General features: G+C 45.7%; 1 protein-coding gene across 8 annotated transcripts in view; it reads left to right on the forward strand.

Annotated features, from left to right (window-relative positions):
- TPD52 (tumor protein D52) overlaps positions 1-26390 on the forward strand; it is a 98280-nt gene that overhangs the window by 52325 nt on the left and 19565 nt on the right. For all 8 annotated transcript variants that reach the window (XM_055125804.1, XM_055125802.1, XM_055125805.1 and 5 more), the window contains exon 2: positions 19442-19557. In XM_055125804.1, coding sequence (XP_054981779.1) covers positions 19442-19557 — 116 coding nt within the window. The remainder of the gene's footprint in view (positions 1-19441; positions 19558-26390) is intronic.

Consider the following 26390-nt stretch of genomic DNA (forward strand, 5'->3'; position numbering starts at 1 on the left):
GTTTTTTTTTTTTTTTTAAGTGAAACAGCTTTGATTTTCCTGGCGGTTTTAAAAAATTAAAAATTTTAAAATTTTAAAAGTATTTAAAAATTTTTAAATTTTATAAAGTAGTTCACAATATTTGATTATATTTAATATTCAAACACTAATCCCACTACCATATTTCGGATGTTTCCATCCTGAACCCCAACCCCTACCTCAAAGCAGAACTGAAATAATTTATTTTGTATTGTTTGTTATGATAAACCACTGAAAATGCTCCAAAAAAGTTTCCTTAGAGAAAGAGTATGAAGATTATTGTATTTCACCCAGGAGCCATTTAACCCTTCTGTAAGAGATCACTAACATGTTGTTAAAGATTGAGCCTTGTGTTCTTTTATATATATATTATATATATACATATATATATACTTATATATATGTAAAAAAATATTTCCCTCTAAGATTGGTTGCCGCGTACCTTACACCCCATCAGCTGTGGCACGGCACTCTTGGAGTGTGGGTGTGGTGTGAGGTATGAAGTGTCCAGGTACAGGTTCGCTCGTGGGTGAGGCTCGGCCCGAGTGGGGAGCAGCCTTGAGCAAGGCGGGAGTTGAGTTCTGGAGGTTTTCGGCTGCTTGGGGCGGGGCGGGGCCTCCCCCCGGCCCCCTCTGGGGTGCCCCGAGTGAAACAGCCTGGGGTCAGTGGCATGGTTTGGGCGTGTGTCATGTTATGCTCCCTCCCGGGAGAGAAGCTGCTGTTAGTTTTGAAGAAAAAAGTTTCGTAAAGTTGATTTCAACCTAAATAAAAGGTGAACTTTGTTTAAAGTTCAAGTTACCTTAAAATTTTTATTTACAAATGTTATTTTCACATGAGAATGTTGTACGTAGGCGTTCTAACTGACACGGAGTTTCGGGCTGAAGAGAGTGTACAGAGAGTTTAAGGTTCTTGTCTTGGGTATAGCTGATCTGGATTCGCTCTTTGGCACCACATGTGATTCCCTGAACCCAGCCGGGAATGATCCCTGAGCACAGAGCCAGGGGTGAGCCCTGAGCACTTTCAGATGTGGCCCACAAGCCAACTCACCAGTTTCCGTTTAAAAGTTAAGTTGTAGGGGCTGGAGCGATAGCACAGCAAGTAGGGCTTTTGCCTTGCGCGTGGCAGACCAGGGTTCGGGTTCCAGCATCCCATATAGTCCCCCTGAGTACTGCCAGTAATTAATTCCTGAGTGCATGAGCCAGGAGTAACCCCCCTGTGCATCGACGGGTATGACCCAAAAAACCAAAAAAAAAAAAAAAGTCATAGGGGCTGGAGCTATAGCACAGCAGGTAAGGTTTTTTACTTGCACATGGCCAACCCGGGTTCGATTCCCAGCATCCCATATGATCCCCTGAGCACCGCCAGGAGTAATTCCTGAGTGCAGAGCCAGGCAGGAGTAACCCCTGTGCATCACCCGGTGTGACTCAAAGAGCAAAGTTAAGTTGTAATGGTCTCTTTAGCGCCCCCTGCTGTTCTACCTGAGCGGTGCACCATGAGTCCCAGCGCCAGGCTCTGTCAGGGCCCGGGAGTACGCCAGGAGCAAAGGGGTTAAGAGCCGGAAGCATGGGCTATAAAGTTCCAGATCCTACTAAGGGAGGATATGGGTTGTTTGTTTTTTTTTCCCGGAATACTAAGAACCACATAAAGAGCTGGACAAGTCTTGTTTGAAAGAAAAACTTCAGATCACAACAGCTTTGGAAGCAGCCACGCTCTCCGAGGTGCTCTTCCGAGATTCCTCTCACTTGCCTTGTTCAAGAACGATGTGGGCTCAGTCCCTGGCATCCCATCTGGACCCCTGAGCACTTCGGAGAGCCATGAACAACCCCCAGCACTGCCGGTGTGGCCCCCAAACAACAGCAACAACAGCTTGTTGGGGATTGTTCTCCAGCCCAGGAGCTCTGCGGGGGTGGGGTGGCCCCTGGTGCTGAGTCACGCCAGGGCAAGCACCGGGCAGCCGCGCCAGCCATTGGCTTTATTGTGCAGCCGACACTTGCGGGTTCTTGGATGACCTCCTCTGTGACTTGCCTGAGGAGGAAGCAGATTTTCCTAGAAGTTGCTTATATTTTCCTCATCACAAGTAGGTCATATTTGATACATTTGCACATGTGTTATGGTAATTCAGAGAGTAAGGATACGTAGAGAATGAAACCCAACACGAAGTAGTTGAGGTTGTATGTTTGCTGACAATAGAGCACTGGCAAGGTAAAGTAATATTCACCTAACTGGGGTGCAATTAGCAACTACTTTGGAGCGTGCAGTTCAGGTTTCAGGAAGGGAGAAATGGTCAAAATAACAGGTTGGACTGGTCCTGGGAGCACCAATGGTGCTGGTGAGAGAGTTAAGTGTCTGCTGGGGCCACGGACTGAGAAGCTTCTCTCCACCCCCGCCACCCACCTCTGTGACCCACCTTAGATTGTCGTAAGTGGATTCTCTGATTCCTCAAGTGGTGTTTCTCATCCTTTTTCTTTTTTAAAAAATCTTCTTTTGGTTTGGGGGGGGCACATGCAGCAGTGCTCAGGGGCTACTCCTGGCAGGCTCAGGGGACCATGTGGGATGCTGGGGATCAGATGGGGGTCAGCTGGGTGCAAGGCAAGCATCCTATCCTATTGGCTGTCTCTCCAGCCCCTCTCACCCTTTCTTTCTGACTGGCCCATTTCTGACCTGGTTTCCTTGCTGTGGTTCCCTCCAACCCCCTGCCAGTCGAGGATTTGGGTCTTAGTCTCATGCCATGACCCCTTACTTATAGAATTTTCACCTGTGGCTGCCCCTTGAAATATTCTGGCGGCCACCAAAGCCACATATCCCCTGGTTGAGAAACGCTGCCTCATCCACCCGAGTTTCTAAGTCCTGTGTATCTCTAGAGTGTGTTTTTTTTAAATTTAATTTTTATTTTTATAAAGTTGTTCACAGTAGTTCATTACAGATAATATTCAAACACTAATCCCACCACTGTGCACCGTGCCACCACAAGAGGAAAGTGTGTGAGGATTGTTGTGCTTCATCCTGGAGCCATTTAAGCCCTTGATTAAGAGATAACAAGCATGTATGTTAAACAAGTGTGTGCTACTTTTGGTACATCAGTGGACTAGAGTATGGGAGATTGCGTGGCCACATTTGTGGCTCCAGGATGTTCTGTGTCTCTCTTCCGGGAACTTTATTTCTTAGTCTCTAGATCTTGGCTGTTGATGAGATTCTGTGGCACCAGGGGTAGTGTGTGGGTGTGGCTGCCAAGCTGCTGGAAAACTGGGGAGCTGGGGGAGGCGGCCCAGTCCCATTCCGAGCAGGCTTGGAGATCTCAGTCACGGGTCCTGCACACCTGGATTTTTCTGCAGGTTCCCTCACAGGTGAGGCTCGTCTGAGCCTGTGGAGAGCAGCCTTAAGTATGGCTGCGCGGTTGGGTTCTGGAGGTTTTGGGCTGTCAGGGTTCTGCTGGGGCAGGGAGGGGAATTCAAGCCGCGCCACCTCCGAGTCGCCCCGGTGGAGACAGCCTGGTGCAGGTCAGGGCGTCCTGTCTCTAGAGCATTCCAAGAGCATTAGAACATTAGAGCTGGGTGTCAGAGCCACGCCTGAGAGACAGGGATCTGGGCATGGAGGCTGCAGGCGCGTGGCCTGGCCTATCTCCACGGTTAGAGCCGAGATTCCCCGGGCATCTCTGCTGGCTGCTTGGGCTCCTTTCCTCCCGCACTCTCTGTCTTTATTCCTCTCACTTTCCCCAGTTACCTTCCCGGTGCCTTGCCTTACCACAGGGTGTAGGAATCGGGACTCATGAAACGAAAAAATGAATCTGAAAACAACCAAATAAACAGCAGCTAGCATTGTCTGTAGCACTGTCGTCCCGTTGCTCATTGATTTGCTCGAGCGGGCACCAGTAATGTCTCCATTGTGAGACTTGTTACTGTTTTTGGCATATCGAAAGCATATGCCACGAGGAACTTGCCAGGCTCTGCTGTGCGGGCGGGATACTCTCGGTAGCTTGTTGGGCTCTCCTAGAGGGACAGAGGAATTGAACCCGGGTCAGCTGTGTGCAAGACAAACGCCCTACCACTGTGCTATCGCTCCAGTCCAACAGGAACTAAAACCCCATAATGTTTAGATGTAATTGTTTGCTTAAATTTTCCAAAGGGGGAAGGGGAAAAGAACATTAAAACAAACAGAAATCTCTATAAGGAAATTAGAGCAGGACCACAGTTATTCTAAAGCAAGCAAATAAAAAGAGATGTGGAGCAGTAATTCATAAGCTGAGGCGAGAGCAGCCTGTCCGTCTGTTTGGACAGCGAGCAGGATGTGCAGATGAAATGCGTGTCCTCTGGTTCGTGTCTTTGGATGGATACACTTTAGATACAATTCAAAGTTTAGGTGGCTTCTGGCCACTGCATTTTCTTAGTCATCAGATAAGAAGTACCGAAACAGCAACGAGAATCCTAGTGTTCCCAGGCCAGGGAGAATGCTCAGGGGCGGGGCATTGTCTTTCCTGTGGGAAGCTTCTGTTTGGGTCCTTGGCACTGCATAGGCGTCTGAGCAGCACGGGAGAGGGCAGGAACCCTCAAAAAAAGGGGAACCCCATTCTCAGAAGGGTTGGAAACACTGATTTAAAAAATATGGTATTTAGTATTGATCCAAAATGCCACTGTGGAACAAAAGGAAAATGAGGTATAGGCTGCCCTTCAAGCCCCTGAACACATGTTTTGCCTGTCAGTGTTTTTGTTTGCCTGTTTCCACTCTGGAGAAGCCCGTGTTCTCTTCCAAGCGGGCACTTCTCCCTTTCTCTCCCCTCACATCTTTCTAAACAAGTTTCAATAAAAAATTTCTTGCTTCACCAAAAAAAAAAAAAGTTTCAATAAAAACTTTCTTGTTTCACAAAGAGAGAGAGAGGAAGAAAGAGAAAGGAAGAGAGAGAGAGAAAGAGAAAGAAGAAAACGAAAGAGAAAGGAAGAAAGAAGGAAGATACAGTCTAGGGGCAGGAAGTTCTTGAGCAGCAGTCTGAGTGAAGGCTAGGGTGAGGTCCAGTGACTGGAACAGAAAGAGGTTATCAGAACTTGGAAAGTTTCTCGGTATCACCAAACCACATCCAGAAATTCCTTGGCCTTCAGGACCCACTGTGCTCATAAATGCAAATATCAATAACAGATACAGAATTCTGTGAAACAGAACTGACCTTACCTTGGTGTGCTACTCTCTGATTTTTCTTTGTTATACGCTGTTCTAGGCTTTCTTCCAGAAATGCGCGTGTGGTGCTGCTAAATGGTTTCGCAGTGCCTAGTTTCATCAACACTGTCATGGAAGGAGGTCCAGCACCTGTAAGGCCAGCTCTACTGGGGAATGTCACTCCTTCTTGCTCACTGATTTGGCCTCCTCCACCCCCTACTCCCTGTCTCTGGAACGGCGCTTTAATGACCCTGTGACCCTGCTCAGCAAATGTTTGTTGAGTGCATGAAAGTATGAATAAAGGAATTCATTAGCAGGTACCAGGACCAGCTCACACCCCACTTTATTTTACAGGTGACAGCACTGAGGTTAAGAGAAAGGATGTGAAGTTCATGAAACCAAAGCTTCATGAGTTACCTTGGGACTCATGTTCCTCAATTCATCATCCAGTGGCTTGTTATTTTTACAGTTCACGTTATCTGTTTGGGTCATGATGGGCATTACTGGGGAGGTGAACTATTCAAGGTGTCACCTTCCCTTTGATGGTTTTTACTGTGGGTGGATTTCGATTATTTTTTCCCCTTTGGGGGAGGCAGGGGTAGGAAGGCACACCTGGGGGTTGCTCCTGGCAATGCTGTGGGGGGCGGGTGGGGACCCCTGTGGTGCTGGGATTTGAATCTGAGCCTCGTGAATGCAGAACATTCGCCCTGGTCCTCCTGCCCCCTTTCACCAGCTCAGTTTGTTCCATGGTGCCCCTTGGCCCCGTGTTCCATTTGGTCTTTGCATTTGCTAGTCAGCAAGACGTTTCAAAGGGTAGCGGCGGGTGTCCTTTGTGGCACTATCTGCCACGCTATGAAATCTTTTTATTTTTTGCTTTTTGGGTTACACCTGGCGATGCACAGAGGTTACTCCTGGTTCTACACTCAGGAATTACTCCTGGTGGTGCTCGGGGGACCATATGGGATGCTGGGATTTGAACCCGGGTCGGCCGCGTGCAAGGCAAACGCCCTACCCACTGTGCTATCGCTCCAGCCCCAACACTATGAAATCTTTAAGGATACTTTCACAAATACTATTTCTCGCTAGAATTTTCTAGTGTAAGAAAGATTTAGTCTGATTAAAAAAAAAATAGAAGTAATTTTAGTTGTTAAACCCGCAAGTTCAAGAAGAAGTCATTAAAAAAATCTCACTGTAGTTTCATGTTGTCAGATTTAAAACTCAAGAACACAGAAAAATTCCACTGACGTTTCGTGGCTTGGAGTTGTTTTTATTCTGTTTCCTGTCTTCATCCCTTCTCTGTGTGCGTCATTCTCTTGGCGAAGGGTTACTCATGTCTTGATTTTTATGATTTTTCAAGGTTATTTTTTAGTTTTAGATAAATTCTTTTGTAAAACCAAATAATATATAATGTTTTAAAGCTGGAGAGATAATATGGCAGGTAAGGGGCCGACCCAGATTTGATCCCTGGAACCCCGTATGCTCTCTTGTATTTTAGAACTTAAAAATGCTGTACTTATATTTAAAGTTCTCTAAACTCCTCAAATGGAGATTAAAGCAACAATCCTCTTTTTTTTTTTTTTTTTTTGCTTTCTGGGTCACACCCAGCAATACACAGGGGTTACTCCTGGCTCTGCACGCAGGAATTACCCCTCGAAGTGCTCAGGGGACCATATGAGATGCCGGGGATCGAACCCGGGTCAGCCGAGTGCAAGGCAAACGCCCTACCCGCTGTGCTATCACTCCGGCCCCCAACAATCCTCATTTTTTACTATCTCCTACATTTTTATATTTTTGGTTATTTTGCTACTCCCAATCGAGTTTCTTTTCCTATTAAGAGTCCTATAAGTATTTACCTGGGATGGGAGCTTAGCGATGATGAATTCCATCTTCTTTGAAATGCGCTGTTCTTTGCGAGATATTTCCACTCAGCACTTTGTGTAAATTGTGTTGCTCCTTTTGGCCTATGGAGAAATCTGAAGACAGTGTTACGGGGTCTCCTTCTATAGCACTTTGCTTTTTCTCTTGATAACATTTTCAAATCTCTCTTGATTTTTTACTTTCACAATTTTCGTTATGTGTCTTGATACGTATCTGTGTGCATTTAATTTGCTCGGGTCACTTTGTGCTTCCTGCGTCTGCTTGTCTGACTCCTTTCCTGCGCCGTGGCAGGAGTTCCCGAGTACTGTTTCTTCAAGAAACACTTCCTCTCTTCCACGCTGCAGCCCCTACACAGCAGCCAGGGAACACCGCCGGCCGCGGGCCCTGCTAGCTGGCTTTTCTCCGGGTGTTGTCTGTGGCTAGTGTGGTGGCTTTCCTCTAGAAATTCTATGTGCACTGGCAGGGTTCTGTTTTTCTGCCAGAAATCAGCCCCTGGCATAGTTGTTAATCCCAACTGGCTGAGCATTTTTTGTTTTTGTTTTTTTTTTGCTTTTTGGGTCACACCCAGCAATGCACAGGGGTTACTCCTGGCTCTGCACTCAGGAATTACTCCTGGCAGTGCTCAGGGGACCAGATGGGATGCTGGGAATCGAACCTGGGTCAGCCGCATGCAAGGCAAATGCCCTCCTTGCTGTTCTACCGCTCCAGCCCCCTGGCTGAGCTGTTTCCAGGGCTAGATGGGTCTCATCTCCGGGATTCGCCTTCAAGGTCTGCTAACCTGAGGACTGAGTTTCAGTGTGCCGTTCCATCAGCTCTGCTAGTGGTGTGGGAGGTCATGACCATGGCATTTGCTGGGGACTCTCAGGCATGTTCCTACACTGCAGCCTCTTGCCTTCCATCCCAGGGGTGCTGTACTGGGTATCTGACACATTCCCTCTCCAACCCCCAGCCCTGGTGAGGTTCTGCACCTTCAAGAGCTCTTGCTGATTGTAGTTTATTGCCTTACTCTGTTTTCTTCTCGGCGAGAGAGCATCCCGTCTTGGGGAAACGATCACTGTCTGAGTAAAATGCAAACACAAAAGTTCATAAGTTTTGGGGCCGGAGCGATAGCACAGCGGGTAGGGTGTTTGCCTTGCACGCGGCCAACCCGGGTTCGATCCCCAGCATCCCCTATGGTCCTCCAAGCACTGCCAGGAGTAATTCCTGGGTGCAAAGCCAGGAGTAACCCCTGAGCATCGCTGGGTGTGACCCAAAAAGCAAAAAAAAAAAAAAAAATTAAAAAAAATTTTTAAAAAGTTCATAAGTTTGTAACTGTACATCACAGTGATTCTCTAATAAAAATTTTTTTAAAAAAATTAATAAAAAGAGAGCATCCCGTCTTTCAATGTTACTCTCGTGCCTCGCTGTAGTAACCTGCTTGGTTGGGGTTTTAAGTCATTTTTCTGCATAGATTTCTGCATTGATCCCTCAATTACAATTTAGTTTAATAGTTATTACATCAACTATTGGTGTAGTTGGGTTGTGAGCGGGGGGGGGGGGGGTAAATCCACGTTCTCCCTACTCTGCTGTCTTCTAAAGGTCTTAAGGAGCAAATCTGTCTTTGGTCTACAAAATAAAGAGCAAAGTGAAATTGAAGGGACAAGTAAAGCTCTTTATCCCTGAAACAGAAGGACTTAAGGACAGAAGCGAGGGCCTTCCTCTTTGGGGATCCCTGGATTTTCCTCTGGTTGACCTTTTGCCTCTCTTTTATGGATTGCTCCAACTAATTTTACATTTTATTGGGGCTTGGGGGTAGAGAGAGACTGAAGTAATTTAAGACTGTGCACACATTATTTTTTTAAAGAAGAAAGAGAATTAAGGACTAGTTTAGAACTATTTGGAGGTAGCAAGTAAAGAATTTGAAAATCCTACTGTATTCTGCTTTTTCAGGTTTTCCTTCTTGCTCAACTGTTCCTGTATAAAAATTATTTGACCTTCTAAACAAAACAAAAACCTCTTATATGGTAGAAAGGTGAGCACTGTTTTAAGATCTTGCTCTCAGAATTGAGGCCTAGGGTCTTTCTTGGGTTCTTCTGCTTTATACAAACCACCTTTATTGTCTTAATGCTACCTACCTCCTCACCTGCTTTTTGGGGGGTTGTTTGTTTTTGTTTGGGGCCACACCTGAAAGTGCTCAGGGATTACTCCTGGCTCTGTGCTCAAGGGTCACTCCTGGTACTACTCAGAGGCCCCTGGGACGTTGAACCCGGGTTGACCAGGTGTGAGGCCGGCGCCCGCAAGCATGCCGGATGCCTGTCTCCTAACTTCTTGTTATTCTTTCTTGGGTTGTTGTTTTTCTTCTTCCTTTTCGTTCTCTTCCTCATCTCCCTCATGCTCTCCCCTCCCCCGACACTCCCCATCTCTTAGACTCCTGGGTCTTCTCAGCTGGAGTGAGTTAAGTCTCTCAGGTTTGTCAGTGTGTGCTGCCTCTACTGCAAATCGCTCTGCCCATATTTTCCCCTACGGTGTGTTTTTAGTGTTTTTGTGTTTGTTTGTTTTTTACTTTGTGGCTACACCAGGTGTTGCTCAGGGCTGACTCCTGGGGATCACTCCTGTCAGGCTCGGGGAGCCGTAGGTGGTGCCAGAGATCAAACCCAGGCTGGCTGTGTGCAAGGCCAGTGCCCTCCCCTGCTGGTCTACCGTTCTGACCCCATCCTAAGGTTTTTTGTCAAGGTTCTCACCGTGGGCAAATATGAGCGAATGACAGCCTTGGGGAACAGGTTTTGCACGGCCCATGCGCGGAATTTCTAGTGAAGATGATCAGTCACTCCTTCTGCTTCAGATCTGGGCTTTTCAGCATCTGGGACATTTGGCCGCTGTGTGGGTTTGGTCATCACCACGGGGTTTGGGAAAGACTGGATGCCACACGGGGTGATACCACAGGAAGCCCTCCCTGCTTTCACCAGTCGTTCTCAGTCTGAACATCCTCCGGCACTTGGGAAGGCCTGTCTTTAGGAGGCCCTTTGTGTCTGGGGGTGTCCAGGGGTAACTCCTCAGGTGTGGAGGCCTCTTTGTGGTCTTCCCTTATCTCCCGGGATGTTGTTACTGCTGAAACAAAAGTACAAGGCATAGCATAGAAACCCCCAAACCCAGACTTGGAAGAGGAAAACGGCTAGTGAATATTTTGGATACTAACGTGAAAGTCATTTTGCATCGTCTGCTATAGCTCTTCGTGTCTCTAGGTTAAAAAAGGGGGCAGCTCTAGTTCCTCTTGTTTGCACTTAACTAAAAGCCTTCGGGACTGAAGGTTCTTACTCCTACTCCGAGTCTCACAGCCATTGTTGTCTCTTTGAAGATTGTCTAAGACAGAATGAACTGATTTATTTTCCAGAAATTTCTAGGACTAAATTTTACTCAGACAATTCATTCTGAGGTAGGCAATCATTACATTCAAACTTATTAGCAGATATCGTTGACTCCTCTAATGGGTTATTTCCCATCTCATAACTGAACTTTCCTGGGAGAAGCTGGTATTATACTTTTTCTTCTATAGTACCATCTGTGCTTCATTTGTTCACCGTGGTATTATATTTTGCCACGGTACATATTTCTCTGGGCTGGAGCAATAGCACAGTGGGTAGGGCATCTGTCTTGCATGCAGCCAACCTGGGTTCGATTCCTCTGTCCCTCTCAGAGAGCCCGGCAAGCTACCGAGAGTATCCTGCCCGCACAGCAGAGCCCGGCAAGCTCCCCATGGCTTACTCGATATGCCAAAACCAGTAACAACAAGTCTCACAATGGAGACGCTACTGGTGCCTGCTCGAGCAAATCCATGAACAACGGGATGACAGTGACAGTGCGGTGCTACATAATTCTCTAACATAAAGCTTGGTGACAGACCTCCAAGTGGGACTGCTCTTTGGACATATATGAGAAAGAATTCATGTTTCTTTAGAGAAGGGACATTTTAAGAACGTATTTTTAAAATAGAGAAACCCATGCAGATGGAGGCAGTGAAGTGAAAACGAAACACAGAGAACCAAAAGCCCAAGATAAAAGGTACACAATGAAGGGAAACTGGACTCTTATCTCTCTCTGACTCAACCGTGTCGAGAACTCTTTCGTTCAGGGTTGCTGAGTATCTGCTGTACGCAGGCACAAGATTGTGTTCTCAGCTAAACGTGTAGCACTGAGATTCAAAGCCGTCAGGCGGGTTGTAGTTAAGCTCAGGAGAATCATCAATAAGCTACTGTGTCAGAGGCAGGGCTTGGGTTTCCAGGTACAGAGAAATCCTCTGAGGTAGGGGACACCTAGAAATGACCTGTCGGAGGTCTGAAAGTTAGTCTGGGGGCTAAGGCGCTTGTCTTACTTTGCCGTTTTCCAGCCTGCAGCTCCCGCAGGAGGGAAGTGGTGCCGCTCGCTCACTCATTCTCCTGTTAGGTTCTGCTGTGCGTTTCTTTAAAAGAAACCAGCTCCCCCACTTATTTTGCCCATTTCACTGTGTGTTGTGATAGTCATATAATGACACTTGCTGTCTTAATGCTTTCAAGTACCAAGTTCAAGTACACGCACCGTTTTGTACAAGGACCTCTACCATCTCTTTCCTAATGATGCTGTTTTTTTTTTTTTAATGTCTTTGCCTGTGTTATTTTCTGTTTCTGAACAATTCTCCTTATTTCCAAGCCCACTCATTTCACCAAATCTCGCGGGGAGCGGGGAGCAGTGTTCAGGGGACTTGGGGGCCGCTCCTGGCAGTACTCAGTCGGCTGGGCCTGGGGGGTTAAGGAGAGGCCCAGTAGTGCCCAGGCCCAGCTGCTTCATCCCGGTGGTACTTGGTCTCCTGAGCACGGAGCTAGGAGTAAGCCTTGATCACAACCCCCAGCTGTGGCCCCAGCGTACAGCAAAGTGTTTGAATTCGGGACCCCAGCTTCTTTCTGGGTCTGCAGTGACGTGAAAGTGACCAGAAGGACTTTCACGGATGTTCCTGCAGAGCCCCGGAGGGAAACTGGAGCTTTTCATTGGAGAGAAAGGTCCAAGACAGAAGAGCTGAAGGGCAGAGGGAGAGCTGTGTAGGGGGATGCCTCGATAGGGGGGCGCCTCGACAGGGGGGCAGGGAGCCGAAGGGCAGAGAGGCACTCACTCCCCCACCGAGGTGGCTCACTTCCAGCTGGAAGCAGGTTCTCAGTTTGTATAAAGGAGGCCCTGTTTGCCCTCCCCGGGAGCGCACGGCTATGCTTGAGAAAGCAAAGAGAACAGAAAGCAGTTTGCCTCGAACCTGCCCCGATAAATCAGTTCAAGTAAAACATTTATTTACATTTGCTCTGGGGATGATGCAAGAATTTGCATCAGAACCCGCTGCTTCCCCCTGCTTGGGCTTTCTGGGTACTGAGAGGGAAAGACAGAAGTGGAACAGCAGGGACTCACTGATCTAGAACTGGAAGTTTGATATGTCCTGATCCCCCCCACCCCCACCCCTTCCTGTCTCACCATATTCACTCAGTACACACCAGTCTGCTGAAGCCTGAAATAAATGTTGCAATTCCATTTTCCTCAAACGTGAAGTTGAAAGTGTTGCCTTTCATGCCATACTCAACACCAGAGATTCTAAGAGGAAGCACGATTTGATACTTCACTAAGGAAAATAGTGCTGCGAGTTAAACTTCAAAACAGTTCCTTATTTTCGCTGAAATATTTTTGTTCAATTTTACATGTTGGCCTTCTTTTAGGGTTCTTCACACGTTTGCCCTGTGTTACTCTGATGCATGTAAAAGTGATCACCTTGGGTTTTCCTGCACGCTTTTGTGGACTTAGGGGCCACTCCTGGCAGTTCTCAGTCAGCGGGGCCTGATGGCTCAAGGAGAGGCTCAGTAGTGCCCAGGACCACCTGCTTCACCTCCCGTGGTACTCAGTCTCCTGAGCACAGAGCTAGGAGTACCTTCAGCACAACCGGCAGCTGTGTGTAGCATAACTTAATCCAATTTACGCTTCAGACAGGAACAATCTACGGCTGTCTGACATATCTTGCTCACACAAAACGTGGGTGATACAGCCTTTCCTCCAAAAGCCTGCGGTTTTCTAAGCTGCTGACACCCGTCTTGCAAAATTCTGAAGCCTGGTTGCAGTTGACCAACGCTGCTGCCTGAGGCTGCTGGTCCAAGTGGCATCTTGAGTTCAAAGATGTGAAACTGCGGCAGAGATAAATGTGCAGCAGAGCTGAGGGGACACGGCAGTCACGACTCCTGCCCAGAGCTGCCGTCTGTCCCCTTGGCAGCGGGACTGCGTCCCGGGCACCCGGCACAGGGCAAGGGCAGGTCTACACAGAGCGTTTCCTTGGGAGAGCCACTACGTGGAATTAAAGCCCGGTGATTGAGAGCTTAGAGAAGTGGCTAATAGTCCGGTGGAAGAAATTGTTTTTATTATTATTTTTAATTTTATTTTATTGAATCACCGTGATGAAAGTTACAAAGCTTTCAGGTTTAAGTCTCAGTCATATAATGATCCAACCCCCATCCCTTCACCAGTGCCCCTGTTCCCCCACCAAGAACCCCAATATACCCCCCTCCCACCCCCCCACACCCCCCCACCTGAGTGGCCAGTGATCTTCACTTTATTCTCTCTATACTTTGGATACATACAGTATTTCAACAGAGAACTGACTATTATTATTTGGAATTTTCCCCCAACAATCAAACCTGCTGAAAAAGCATCATTTGATAGTTTGTTATCCATGGCTAAGAATTAAGATTATATGAAGATTGAAGATTGAAGGTTTTGGATTTCTGTTTTAGCCCAGTTTACAGTCTAGATGCATTTCTATAAGTCTCTGGGTGCCAAAATGGGTTAGTAGAACCTCTCGGATCATAGTCTCTAAGGAGCAGAGGGGCCGTGTCATGCGCAGCTGCTCTGGATCTCATCTGGGCTGAGGGTGTGCCGGTAACACCCCCATCCCATGATCTCATGTGTGCCACGTCATGACAAGCTAGTACATCTGGGTTGTGAGTCCTAGAAAATGGTGGACGCCACGTGGGCGCTGGTGCCGCTGCCGCTGCTCTCTTCCCCGTGCGGTGGAAGAAATTTTTATAGCTTTAAAATTGTAAAAAGTTTTACATCCCTATCTAGATAGTGATGTCTGTGGCTTTACTCACTCCACACTCCCCTGCCCCTTTAAAAGCTTCCTGTAGAGAAAAAAACACTGATCTTATGCCTCTCTGCTTTCCTCCTCCGCAAGTTTTTTTTGGGGGAAAGGGGTGAAGGAGCAGCAGTTTAGAATCAAATACCTGGGCTGTAATCTGTGAGTCTGGGCTAATTACTGACGTGCAGGGGCCTCATTTTCCTAGCAAAAACAAATTCTCCACTGCTCATTAGGTGGTGGTTGTAAGGGTGTGTGTGTGTGTGTTTGTGTGTGTGTGTTGGTGTGTTGAGATAAGCATGTCAATGGTTCATCTCGATGGCTGGCATGTTAGTCTTCAGTAAATCTCAGTAATTTTCTCCCCTTCTCTGTAGTTTTCCATCAGATTTGACTTGAATATATTAAAACAAATGACAATATTAAAGTATTAGTTTTAAGTCACCTAAACTTCTATACATCCCATTCTCCAACTTTTATGTTGAGAATAAAATCGGTAGCCTTTCCCCAAACTATACCTCTTCGATACACACTGGAGTCTTACTGAATAGAGGGAAATGGAATCCATCTAAGGAAAGCAGGGTGCGGGCCGTGGACCCCCAGGCGTGGGATAGGAGGCCGTTAGAATTGAAGAGCTTGGAACTAGGCTCCCAGGTTCTTTCCCTTGCCCAGAATCTTATTATTTTTAGATATCTTCTAAACATGATCCATCAGTGCCTTACTCTGGTCTCTGTGTGTGTGTGTGTGTGTGTGTGTGTGTGTGTGTGTGTGTGTGTGTGTTTGAAATGAGTGATTTGTAATCTGCTTCAAATCAGGTTGTTTCGTTCCAAGATCCCCATGCTATTGCATTTTCAGGCGTGCGAGTCACTTACCTCGGTGAGCCTCGGCTTCCTCGTTTCCGGATGGAGCTAGTGACCCCAACTCACAGCAGCGTTGCTGGTGAATGACTATATTTGGATGATATAGCTCAGATTTGGGTATAAATAGAATGCACTCAGAGCTGAGTATGGTTATTAATAGTTTTGCTAAATAATTAACTGCATCTTTAAGAACAGTTATTAAGAACACAGTGTCCTTCCTTTGTGTTTGTTATTTTTTAATATATTCCCTCCCCCTCGCCACCGGCCCCCCAATTCATTTTCAGTGGGGATGGGGGAGGAGGAATCACCTTCATACGTTTTAACAGTGATGATTTGCTGCCACCTACAGGCTTTGGTGAAAAAAAGCAGAACCTGCAAATAATCATCTAAAATCTGATCATTTTAAAGATCCTGAAATCTTTTGACAACCATATATTTTTTTTAGATAACATTAATTTCTGCACTGTTGTCCTGTCGTCCATTGATTTGCTCAAGTGGGCACCAGTAACGTCTTCATTGTGAGACTTGTTGTTTCTGTTTTTGGCACCTCGAATATGCCACGGGGAGCTTGCCAGGCTCTGTCATGCGGGCAGGATACTCTCCGTAGCTTGCCGGGCTCTCTGAGAGGGATGGAGGACTCGAACGGGCTTGGCCGCATGCAAGGCAAACTCCCTACCTGCTGCGCTATCGCTCCAGCCCTGTAATCTAGGAAAATTGAAATCCTTTGATTCTTTTCTGGAAGTGAAAGTACACATAAAGATATATTAGTTGGGGACCTTGGTGGTGGGAAATGTGCACTGGTGAAGGGATGGGTTTTTGCACATTGTATGACTGAACAGCTTTATGAAAATAAAAACAAAAAAAAAACCCAAAATGTTAGTAATGAGATACTACATTTCCTACTTGGTTAGACTTTCAAAATACTGTCTATTAAAAAGCACACAAGAACGCAAACTCTGTATTACAAGACTGAAGGAAGCAAGGCTGGAAGTGGAGGGGGGATGAAGAGGTGCATTGGGGTGACTCTTAGCCGCTGCTGGTGAGATGAGGTAACTGTGTGCATCACAGCCATAAATGTTGACACTGTTGGAAATATGAAACCCAAGCCATAATAATTTATGTTTTAGAAGCATGAGAGAATATTTGTTACTTCATACATGGATTATCTCCTGACTTTTTTTGAGGGGTGGCCTGTTTTACTTGGACAACTTATTTGAGCGTTTTGAGTAGCAAAGCATACAGAATCCTGCTATGTTCTTGTAATGCCAGTCACGATTGCTCTGTGAATGCGGTTCTGTGCTCTAATGACCCTTCATCTAGTCTGCAAGTGTGCTGAGATCACTGCGCACTTTGCACACATTGCACACGAGATGTGTGCACACGAGAAGGATCATTGCGAGCACAGGGGGCCCCACTGGATGGTTTCTGACTGTGGGTCACTTTGCCCACAGGTTGAGCTGAGTGGATTTGGAGTAACAGGTGCCCATGCAAAACAGTGGGTCCCTGTAGCCCATATGAGCTCTGTCTTGCAGCCAGCAGGGCCTGGCAGGGGACTCCAAGCTGGGGAGTGGTGGGTCTGGGGTTCCATCATGCAGCATCCCCTGTGCAGCCCGTTGGACTGTGTGCAGTGGAGCCCATCAGAAACGGTCGTTTCACTGACGGTTGCCTCCTCTCTCCTCCGCTGTCTGCTTTGGAGGCCCCGACAGTACTGCCGGCTGCTCTGCCGTACAGCTTCTGAATGTTTGCGTTGCTGTTTGCCTCGGCCAGTTTCGTCATAGGGGCTTCCAGAGAGGGACTGTGTCGGGGCTGGGAGGCCAGCGATTCACGACCACCACACAGTTACTATCCAGCGTGCCTCGTAGCTGAGGTCTCGGGGCCTCTTACGGATGCGTTCCTTCTGTCATTGATGTGCAGACTTCGGCTTGCTAAGGGAGTAGCTGCTTATTGACTCTTGTGGTGACTCTCCGTTCTTCCCCTCCTTGGGCGAAGTCTGTCCTCACTGCCTGGTACCTTACGTGGGCAGGACGGGCTGCCACGTGGCTGCTGCAGCTGAACTAGAACCAGTCTCGGACACGGCGGGGAGGTGGCACGCTGTGGTCTGTGGGTGGGGGGAAGAGCAGGAAGCCAGGGAAACCTTTCCCCAGGCCCCGCTCTAGAAACTGGTTCCTGGGAGACCGGGAAAGCCCAGAGCTGCAGCCTGGAGGCAGATGGGCAGAACCGTGTGAGCCGCACACGACTGGAGAGGCTGGAAGGCACAGCCTGAGGGTGTCAGAGTTGAAGGGCACTCAGCATCTCCAAAACCAGAACAGATACTCACAAAGCAGTCTTAAATATCAGACATTTAAAGACAAGTGAAGTATCAGCCATTTAAAGACAAGCTCAGGAGTACAGCTCAGGAGTACATGCCGTTCTGGAACCACTGGTGGAGGGAAAAATCACTAATAATGAGGCTAGTGAAAATTCTGATACTGTTGTCTTCATTACTTTTTTCTATTTTAAAAATACTGCATTGCGTGCCGAAAGTAGACTCTAGACCGAACACGAAGGCCACTCAATACCTATATTGCAAGCCACAACACCCAAAAGGAGAGAGAACAAAAGGGAATGAATGCCTTGCCGCAGAGGCGGGGTGGGGTAGTGAGGGTGGGGGTGGGGGCGGGGGGAGGGATACTGGGAACCTTGGTGGAGAATTGGGCACTGGTGGAGGCGTGTAAACGATCACTGTATGACTGAAATGCAAACATGAAAGTTCATAAGTTTGTAAATGTACCTCAACGGTGATTCACTAATAAAAAATTTTTAAAAGATACTGCATTAAACTATTAGTTGCATGGTGATTTTTGGTCTGTCTCAAGTTTATACCCAATGCCTAGAGGTCTCACTAGTCTTGTCTTATTTTTTCAGTTTTGGGGGCTCATATTTGGTTGTACTCAGGGGTTGCTCCCAGCTGAATGTTTGGGGGGTGCTCAGGGGACCATGCAGTGTTGGGGACTTTACCTGGGGCTTCTCCCTGCATTCCAACCGTTTGTTTGTCTCCATGGCCCGTTATCTTGCTTTGTCCTTGTGCATGCTTACATGACCAGAGAAAGGGCAGAGTGGCTGAGGGGTCACTGCATCCCTGGTCACTCTCTAGAAATACTAAATTCTTCCTGATTGGACTGCATTCCTCCTTGTAAATATGGTGAGATTGGTCCCCGTGTGGAAAAAAAATCTTTGAATGTTAATTATTTCCTTGAATGCGCACAAAACAACTTTTTTGGTTTTGTTTTGGTCGGGGGACATACCCGGTGGTGCTCAGGGGTCATTCCTGGTGGAGTCCAGGGAAGCGTGAGGTACTTGGAATCAAACTCATACATGCAAAGTCTGTGCTTGCTATTCAGTGATCTTCCTGGCTCTCCTGTGAGGACGTTTGAAAGTATGTGCATCAGAAGAGATGTTTTTAGAAGCCACGAGAAGGTGTTTTCTGTCTCCACTAGTGGAAATAAAGGAGGCCAGAGAGACGGGAAGTGGCTAAGGCCCTGTCCTTGTGTGCAGTAGACTCGAGTCTGATCCCTAACCCTGACAGTGGCCCTTGGAGCACCTCCAGGAATGATCTCTGAGCAGGGCCAAGTGTGGCCAAGAAGGAAAAATGAAAAGAAATAGAATAACATTCTCTAGGCATTTGGTTGAGCAGTCAACTTCAAATACAAATAATCTGCACTAACCAAGGAGAGATGACTTGGCATTAATCAGTACCGGGAGCCTTGGCCAAGGTCCCGTTCTTGGCCTTTTAACTTCTTTGCTTCGCAGTAACTGTATGGCTACTGAGAGATTAACAGGTCAAGGGAACATTAGCACCGTAGTAGCACTGTTGTCCCGTTCATCGATTTGCTGGAGCGGGCACCAGTAACGTCTCCATTGTGAGAATTGTTACTGTTTTTGGCATATCGAATATACCACGGGGAGCTTGGCAGGCTCTGCTGTGCAGGCGGGATACTCTTGGTAGCTTGCCGGGCTCTCCAAGAGGGATGGAGGAATCGAACCCGGGTTGGCCATGCAAGGCAAACGCCCTACCACTGTGCTATCGCTCCAGTCCAAGGGAACATTGTGTTTTCTAAATTCATCTTTTGGTCATTTGGGGGAATGACCTGGAACTGGGTCGTCTGGAAGGTGCAGACAAGTAATGGGCACATCTGATGAAGTCCGGGGGGTGGGGGGGCAGGAAGGAATGGCACTTGGGGCCGGAGGGAGAGGACATTGGGTAAGGCGCTTGCCTTGCACGAGGCAGCCTGACCCGGCACTGTATGGTCCCTGAGCGTCACTGAGTTATTGCTGAGCTCAGGAGTAAACCCTCAGCATAATCCAGTGTGGCTCCCCAACAAAAAGCAACAACAGAGGAATTGCAGTTTCACACCCAGAGACCTTTTGATCACTTTTACTTTTTTCCCCCAACAAGGTCTGCTGAGAACAGACTCGGTACCTGAGGAAGGAGAAGATGCTGTTGCAACCATCAACACGACAGAGGCCCTGACAGAGGAGGAGCAAGAGAGGCTGAGGAGAGAACTTGCGAAGGTAGGGTTCGAGGTGGTGGGGAAACCTCACTTTTTTTTTTTTTGCACTATTTTGTCATCTGTGTTTCTGAAGTACACTGACGTATCTTAGAGACGATTCAGGGGAAAGAAACCAACTTGTGTTGGCTTGTACTAGAGGTGTTGAATTGGAGAGAGGCCATGGAAGAGGATGATGCCACTGGCTTTGATGTCAGTCAGCTTTGTGTGGGGTTGATGGATCTGAGAAGTAGGGAGGGTCAGGGCTCCACTCACGACGCTCTCCTGGGGGGTTTCCTTGGATGCGCTTAACTTGGCTCCTGCGTCAGCTTTCTTTCCCTCCCCGTTTTTCCATGTGCAGAGTACATTTAGCATAATCACGGCTGTGCGGTTATCACCTCTGTCTACTAAAACATTTCCCTCCTGCCTGTGTTCCTTAGCTGGTTCTCCCCGCTCCTCTCACCCCTTCAAATCTTTCTGTCTGTGGATTTACCTGTTCTGGGTATTTCATGTAAATGACCTTTTGGATCCAACTTCTTTCATTTAGTGTAATGTTTTGAGGCTCATCATTCTTGTAGCATGTATTGGTACTGCACTGCATATATGTGTGTGTGTGTGTGTGTGTGTGTGTGTGTGTGGTAATAGTCCAGTATATGTATCTACCATGTTTTGTTTTTCCATTCATTCATTTGACTATTGTTGATACTGAGCTAAAGAAAATTTGTATGAAAATACTTCTTCAAATACCAATTTTCAATTCCTTTAGTCGCATGCATAGCAGTGGAATTTTTGAGTCATGTTATAAATCCATACAGCTGTTTGCAGGAATAGCTAAACTGTTTCACATGTACATCAATTTACATCTTCAATAATTTCTCTACATCCTTGATCCATGATCTTTTTCTTAAATATAGCCATCCTAGTGATGATAAAGTTATGTTTCATTGTCTTGATTTTTATTTCATTCACAACTAATGATACTGATTGTGTGCTTATTGGCAACGGAAATACTTTCTTTGAAGTGTAATTTCATATGAGAAAAGCACAAACAACTCTTAATAGTAAATTGGATTTCATCAAAATTTAACTTGTTTTAAGGTATTATCAAAACTGAATACAGTGTACATGATTAGCAACATTTTTCTCATTCCATACATTGTGTTCAGTTTTCATAATACCTTAAAACAAGTTAAATTTTGATGACTCTAATTTACTATTAGAGTTGTTTGTGTTTTTCTCATATCCATTATTAAGACACATTATTGAGGATTTACCTGTGTGTGTGTTTTTTTTTCCTAAGATTTTTTTTATCTCATATTTAAAATTTTGGAACATTTTGAGTTAACTTTTGTGATAGCATTCTAATTAAATTCATTCTTTTGCATGTAGATATTTAGTTTTTCCTTACCAGGTATGCCTCTTGGCATCCTTGCAAAAAATCAATAGACTATAAATCTCAGTTTATCTCATGACTCTCAGTTCTGTACAATTCACCTATACATCTCCTTCTGAAAATATGCTGTTTGTATTACTACAGTGTTAAATTCAGAAAGTCTGTATTAGTCACCTTTATCCTCTTTTTCAAAATTGTTACTTCGTATCCCTTGTAATTCCATGATTTTGGGGATTTACTTTTCTAGCCTTGAAAAGTTGTCATTGGGATTTTGAACCTATCGATCAATTTAGTAGAGAATTGCTATCTAAGTAATATTGCCTTCTAACCCATGGGAATGCTTTTATTTTTTATTTATTTATTTTTGCTTTTTAGGTCACACTGGGCAATGCTCAGGGGTTACTCCTGGCTCTGCACTCAGGAATTACTCCTGGTGGTGGTCGGGGGACCATATGGGATGCTGGGAATCGAACTCGGGTCGGCTGCGTGCAAGGCCAACGCCCTACCCACTGTGCTATCACTCCAGCCCTGCCTTTTAACCCATGAATATGGGGTATTTTCCCTTTATCTTTGTTTTCCATTTTCATAAATACTTATGCATACTGGGGAAATTTTCTTCTATTTTTAGTTCAGTGATGATTTTTTAAAAAATAATGAATGGATGTTGGGTTTGACTGTTTTCTGTATCTGATGATCAGCTTTTCTTAAATGATGTAGTACATTGATTTTCATATGTTGAATCATGCTTCATTTCTAGGATAAGTTTCATGGCATGTAAACCTGTGATTATGGTGACATTTGTTTTGCCTAGGGTATCTTATTTATCTGTTCTTGAGAGAGACTGATCTGCTTTTTTCTTTTTTGTGTGTATGTGGTCTCATTGGCTTTTGTATCAGGGTAATGCTAATGTCTAGGAATGAGTTATGAAGTTTCCCATTCTTTCCTCAATTATTAAATTAGTTAGAATTTGCTATACTGAATCCTTCTTGTCTTAGACTGTTATTTGTCATGAGATTTTTGATTAGTCAGTGTGAAAGTTCTAGATTACAGATTAAAAATATTTTACTATATTTATAAATATAAGTGTAATAAAATATTTATAAATAAATGTAAATATGTTTAATTAAATACATTTTATTAAAATATTTTTATTTTTATATCCTGGGGGGCTGGGGTTACTCCCAGTGATGTTCAACCTGGCAGTGGATGCTCAGGAGCCATCAAAGATACACCAGCTGATGCTCATGGAGGGACCACATGGTCCCTTGGGTCAAACTGCATTCTTGCACATGCTAGGTATGTGCTCTACTACTTCCGCTCTCCCTCACCCCTGTTTTCAGATTTTAAAAAAAAAGTACACATCGCTCTAACATCATTCTAAAAAGGCATTGGATGAGCTTTTTTTTTCATGCCAATAAATAAATTTTATATAATCTAATTTTTTTGGTTTTTGCTTTGGGGCCACACCTTGTGGTACTCAGGGCTTAATCCTGGTTCTGTGCTCAGGAATATTCCAGATGGGGAAACCATATGGGATGCCAAGGTTGAGCCTGGGTTTGCTGCATGCAAGGCAAGTGCCCTACCCACTGTACTATAGCTTTTAGATGACAAATGATTTTACATACATCAGAGTTACCATTTTATAGCATACAACTTAATGGTTAATACTTATTCTTAAGGTTGTGCAACCATCACTATTTAATACCCAAACTTTTTGCCCTTCTAAAAGCAACCCAGTTCCCATTAGTTTCCTATCTTCTCTCTTCCCCCAAACCCCGCAACCAGTAATTGTTGTCTGTATAGATTCATGTATAAAAGCAAGCTTAAAAGCAAGCTCTCAGAAAAGAGTAATGCAGAGAGTCTCTTGCCCGCATGCCTGGCTGTCTTCCCCAGGGCCTCTCAGAGGGGATGGGCTCCAGCTTCCCTCCCCACCCTGAGCAGAGCTCCCGGTAGCTGAAGACCACCGGAACCTAGCCACAGCCATGTTGGAGGCCCCTCTCCACACGTTCAGACAGGCCTTGTGCATGAAGGTACCGGCAGAGGAACCCAGGTGTGTGTAATCCCATCAACGGCCAACATCCAGAGAGAGACTTAGAAGCAAGCTCTCAGAAGCGATATCTTTAGCCTACTTCTCCCTCTGGGAGAAACTAGCAATCTTCTGAGAGTTTCCTGCCCACATGGGACAGCCTTGCAAGCTTCCCATGGTGTATTCATATGCTAAATCCAGTAACAAGCTGGATCTCATTCCCCTGACCCTGAAGAGCTCCCAATGCAACATGGTTAGGAGGGCTGAGTCGAGATAGACTTCTACGATCTCAGGGAAAGGACAAAATGAGATGTTACTGAGCCCGCCCGAGAAATCGGTGATTAACGGGATTTTGTGATTTCGTGATAGATTCATGTATTCTGAGTATTTCAGATAATTGGAAGCAATGTTTCATAACTGACCACGTCTGTTATACTTTAAGTTTCACCCTATGTTATAGTTAATATCTGGTTTTTATTCTTTATCACTGTCACTGTATCACTGTCATTCCATTGCTCATCGATTTGCTTGAGCAGGCACCAGTAACGTCTCCATTTTGAGACTTGTTAACTGTTTTTGGCATACAGAATACGCCACATGTACCTTGCCAGGCTCTGCTGTGTGGGCGAGATACTCTTCAGTAGCTTGCCGGGCTCTCCAGGTTCTTCTTTATAACTGAATATTCCATTGTGCAAATATACCCCACATTTCGTTTATCCATGCATAGGGTGATAAACAAATTGTTTCAACTTAGGGATTATTATAAATAATGCTTCCGTGATTACACATGTAGTTTTGTGTGCAGACATATGTTTTCAATTCTTTTGTTCAATATGTAGGTGTGGAATTTCTGGATCATATGGTAATCCTGTGTTTAGTTTTTTTTTAAAACTGCCAAACTGTCTTGCTACCAAGTTTTCATTATTGCCAGCAGTATATAAGGTTTCCAATTTCTCTTCCGCCTGGCCTATGTTTGCTTCTGTCTGTATGCTAAATTCTAGCTATGCTATTGGGAATGAGATCATGTCTTTTTTTTTTTTTTTTGCCACACCCAGCAGTACCCAGGGCTTATTCCCAGATCTGTTCCCACCAGCTCAGGGTTTAGTCCTGGTGGTCTCTGGGACCATACCGGGTTCCTGGGATCCAGCCCAGGTCAGCTGCGTGCAAGGCAAGTGTTATCTGCTGTATTATCTCTCGGACCCATTGTTTGCTTTTCTCTAGCAGGTGGTATTGGCCATCATTTCGTAGTATCTATCTCCTTTGCTGATATGTCTATTTAAATTCTTCATTTTTGATTGGATTCTTTGTCTTAAAAAAATTAGAAGTGTTTTTTTTTTCTTTTGGATACTATACTCTTGTGAGATATGTAGCTTGCAAATATTTCCTCGTTATGTCAGTTTGTTCCATTTATTATGGTGTTTTGAATCAAAGCCGTTTTGAATATGATGATGCCCGTGGATGTTTTCTTCTCTTTGATTCCTGTGCTTTGGGTCTCAATCTAAGAAACCAAGATCATGGAGGCTCACCCCTGTGTTTTCTTTTGAGTTTCATATTTTTAGCTCTTAAATTTGGATCTTAGTCTATTTTTTTTTTTTTTGGCATGCCATGGATCAAACCCAGGGCTTCACCCAAACTACACAAGTACTCCGTTGCTAGGCTACATCCTTAACCATTTTAAATTTCTTTGTTTTGTTCTAATTTTGGGCCACAGTGAATGGTACTTAAGGCATACTCCTGGCTCTGTGCTCAGGGAACACTTGGACCATATGCAGTGCCCGGGATTAACCTGGGTCAGCCACCAGCAAAACAAGTGCCTTAACCCCTGTATTATTATAAATTTTTGTAAATAATTAACTTAGGAGTCCAGTTTCATCCTTTTGTGTATGGTCATCAATTGTCCCAAAACCATTTGTAGGGAGAAATAGTATTCTTTCCCTCTGAATTATCTTTGCACTATTGTTGAAAACCGCACATATAAAGTATGGATTAGAAGTATAGGAATTTGTTTCTGAAATCTGTATTTTTTTTTAGGAAAGGGTTTTAAATGTTTGTATTACTAACGAGCATGCTTTAGGGATGTAGTTTTCAATTTTCTGCATCAAAAATTTACTTCCTGGGGCTGGAGAGATAGCTCAGTGAACAAGGCATTTTGCCTTGCATGCGGCTGGCCGGAGTTCAAGCCCCCGGTACCCCAAGCCCCAGCAGGAGTGGTTTCTGAGTGCAAACTAGTAGTAACCCCTGAGAACTGCTGGGTGTGACCCAAAAACTTAAAAAAAAAGAAGTTCAGGAGCTGGAGCGATAGCACAGTGGGTAGGGCGTTTGCCTTGCACTCAGCCGACCTGGGTTCGATTCTGAGCATCCCATATGGTCCCCTGAGCACTGCCAGGAGTAGTTTGAGTGCATGAGCCAGGAATAACTCCTGTGCAATGCCGGGTGTGACCCAAGAAGCCAAAAAAAAAAGTTCCTTCCACACTGTGTTTCTGAGTCTTCCCTTTTCCTCGTGTTTCCCTGGCTTTGCATCTCCACCCTATTTTTGCTTTTCTTTTTCTCCATGTTTGTGCTTGTAGCTTTGAAGTTTTTATCGTTAAGATCGTCTCATTATCTCATACTGCCTTTCCCGTACATTTGGGCCTCTTTATCTGTCCTTCCAGCCTCAGCTTCTAAAGTTCTGTCCTGTCCTCAGAGTGGGTCTCTGAGAGAGCAGCCAGTTAGTCGAGCATCTCTTTTCACTGCAGAGACATCACTAGGGCCTGGAGCAATGGCACAGCGGGTAGCGCATTTGCCTTGCACACGGCCGATCTGGGTTTGATTCCCAGCATTCCGTATGGTTCCCGAGCACTGCCAGGAGGAATTCCTGAGTGCAGAGCCAGGAGTAACCCCTGTGCATTGCTGGGTGTGACGACCCCCGCTGCGCCCCCCCCCCTCAAAAAAAGAAAAAAAAAAGACATCACTAGATGTTGGCACCTCGGCTGATGGTAGGTGGGAATAGGTGGGTCAGCCTCCCTCTGACCAGCCAGCTGGTCAGTCACTACCGAGGGGGTCCACATGCAACTTCTGCTGGGCTGTCTGGGGGAGACAGACTGACGTAGTTTTGGCTTTTGAAACTGAGAAAATATGCAAGAAGGGTGGAGTTTGATTTGTCTGTGTTGTGCGTGGTTTTTTTTTTTTTTTTTTTTTTTTTAAGCGGGGGGGGGGGGTAGAAATTCATTTGCTCATTACCCGAATATGAGTTCTTGGTAGCTACAAATACAGATCTCCTCCTGAAAGTTGTGGGCCCTGAGGCCAGAGGATTGGATGGTAGAGTTATGGGTAGAGGATCTACCTAGAGGCCTGTGCCTCAGTTTCCATCAGAGATCTGAGTGAGGACGTCTGGGGAGAAGGGTGGGGAGGCCGAGGCCAACTCACGATGGAAATATAAGGAAGAGAAGGAGAAGCGGGA

Source organism: Sorex araneus, chromosome 2 (assembly GCF_027595985.1).
Source record: "Sorex araneus isolate mSorAra2 chromosome 2, mSorAra2.pri, whole genome shotgun sequence".
NCBI classification, from domain to species: Eukaryota; Metazoa; Chordata; class Mammalia; order Eulipotyphla; family Soricidae; genus Sorex; species Sorex araneus.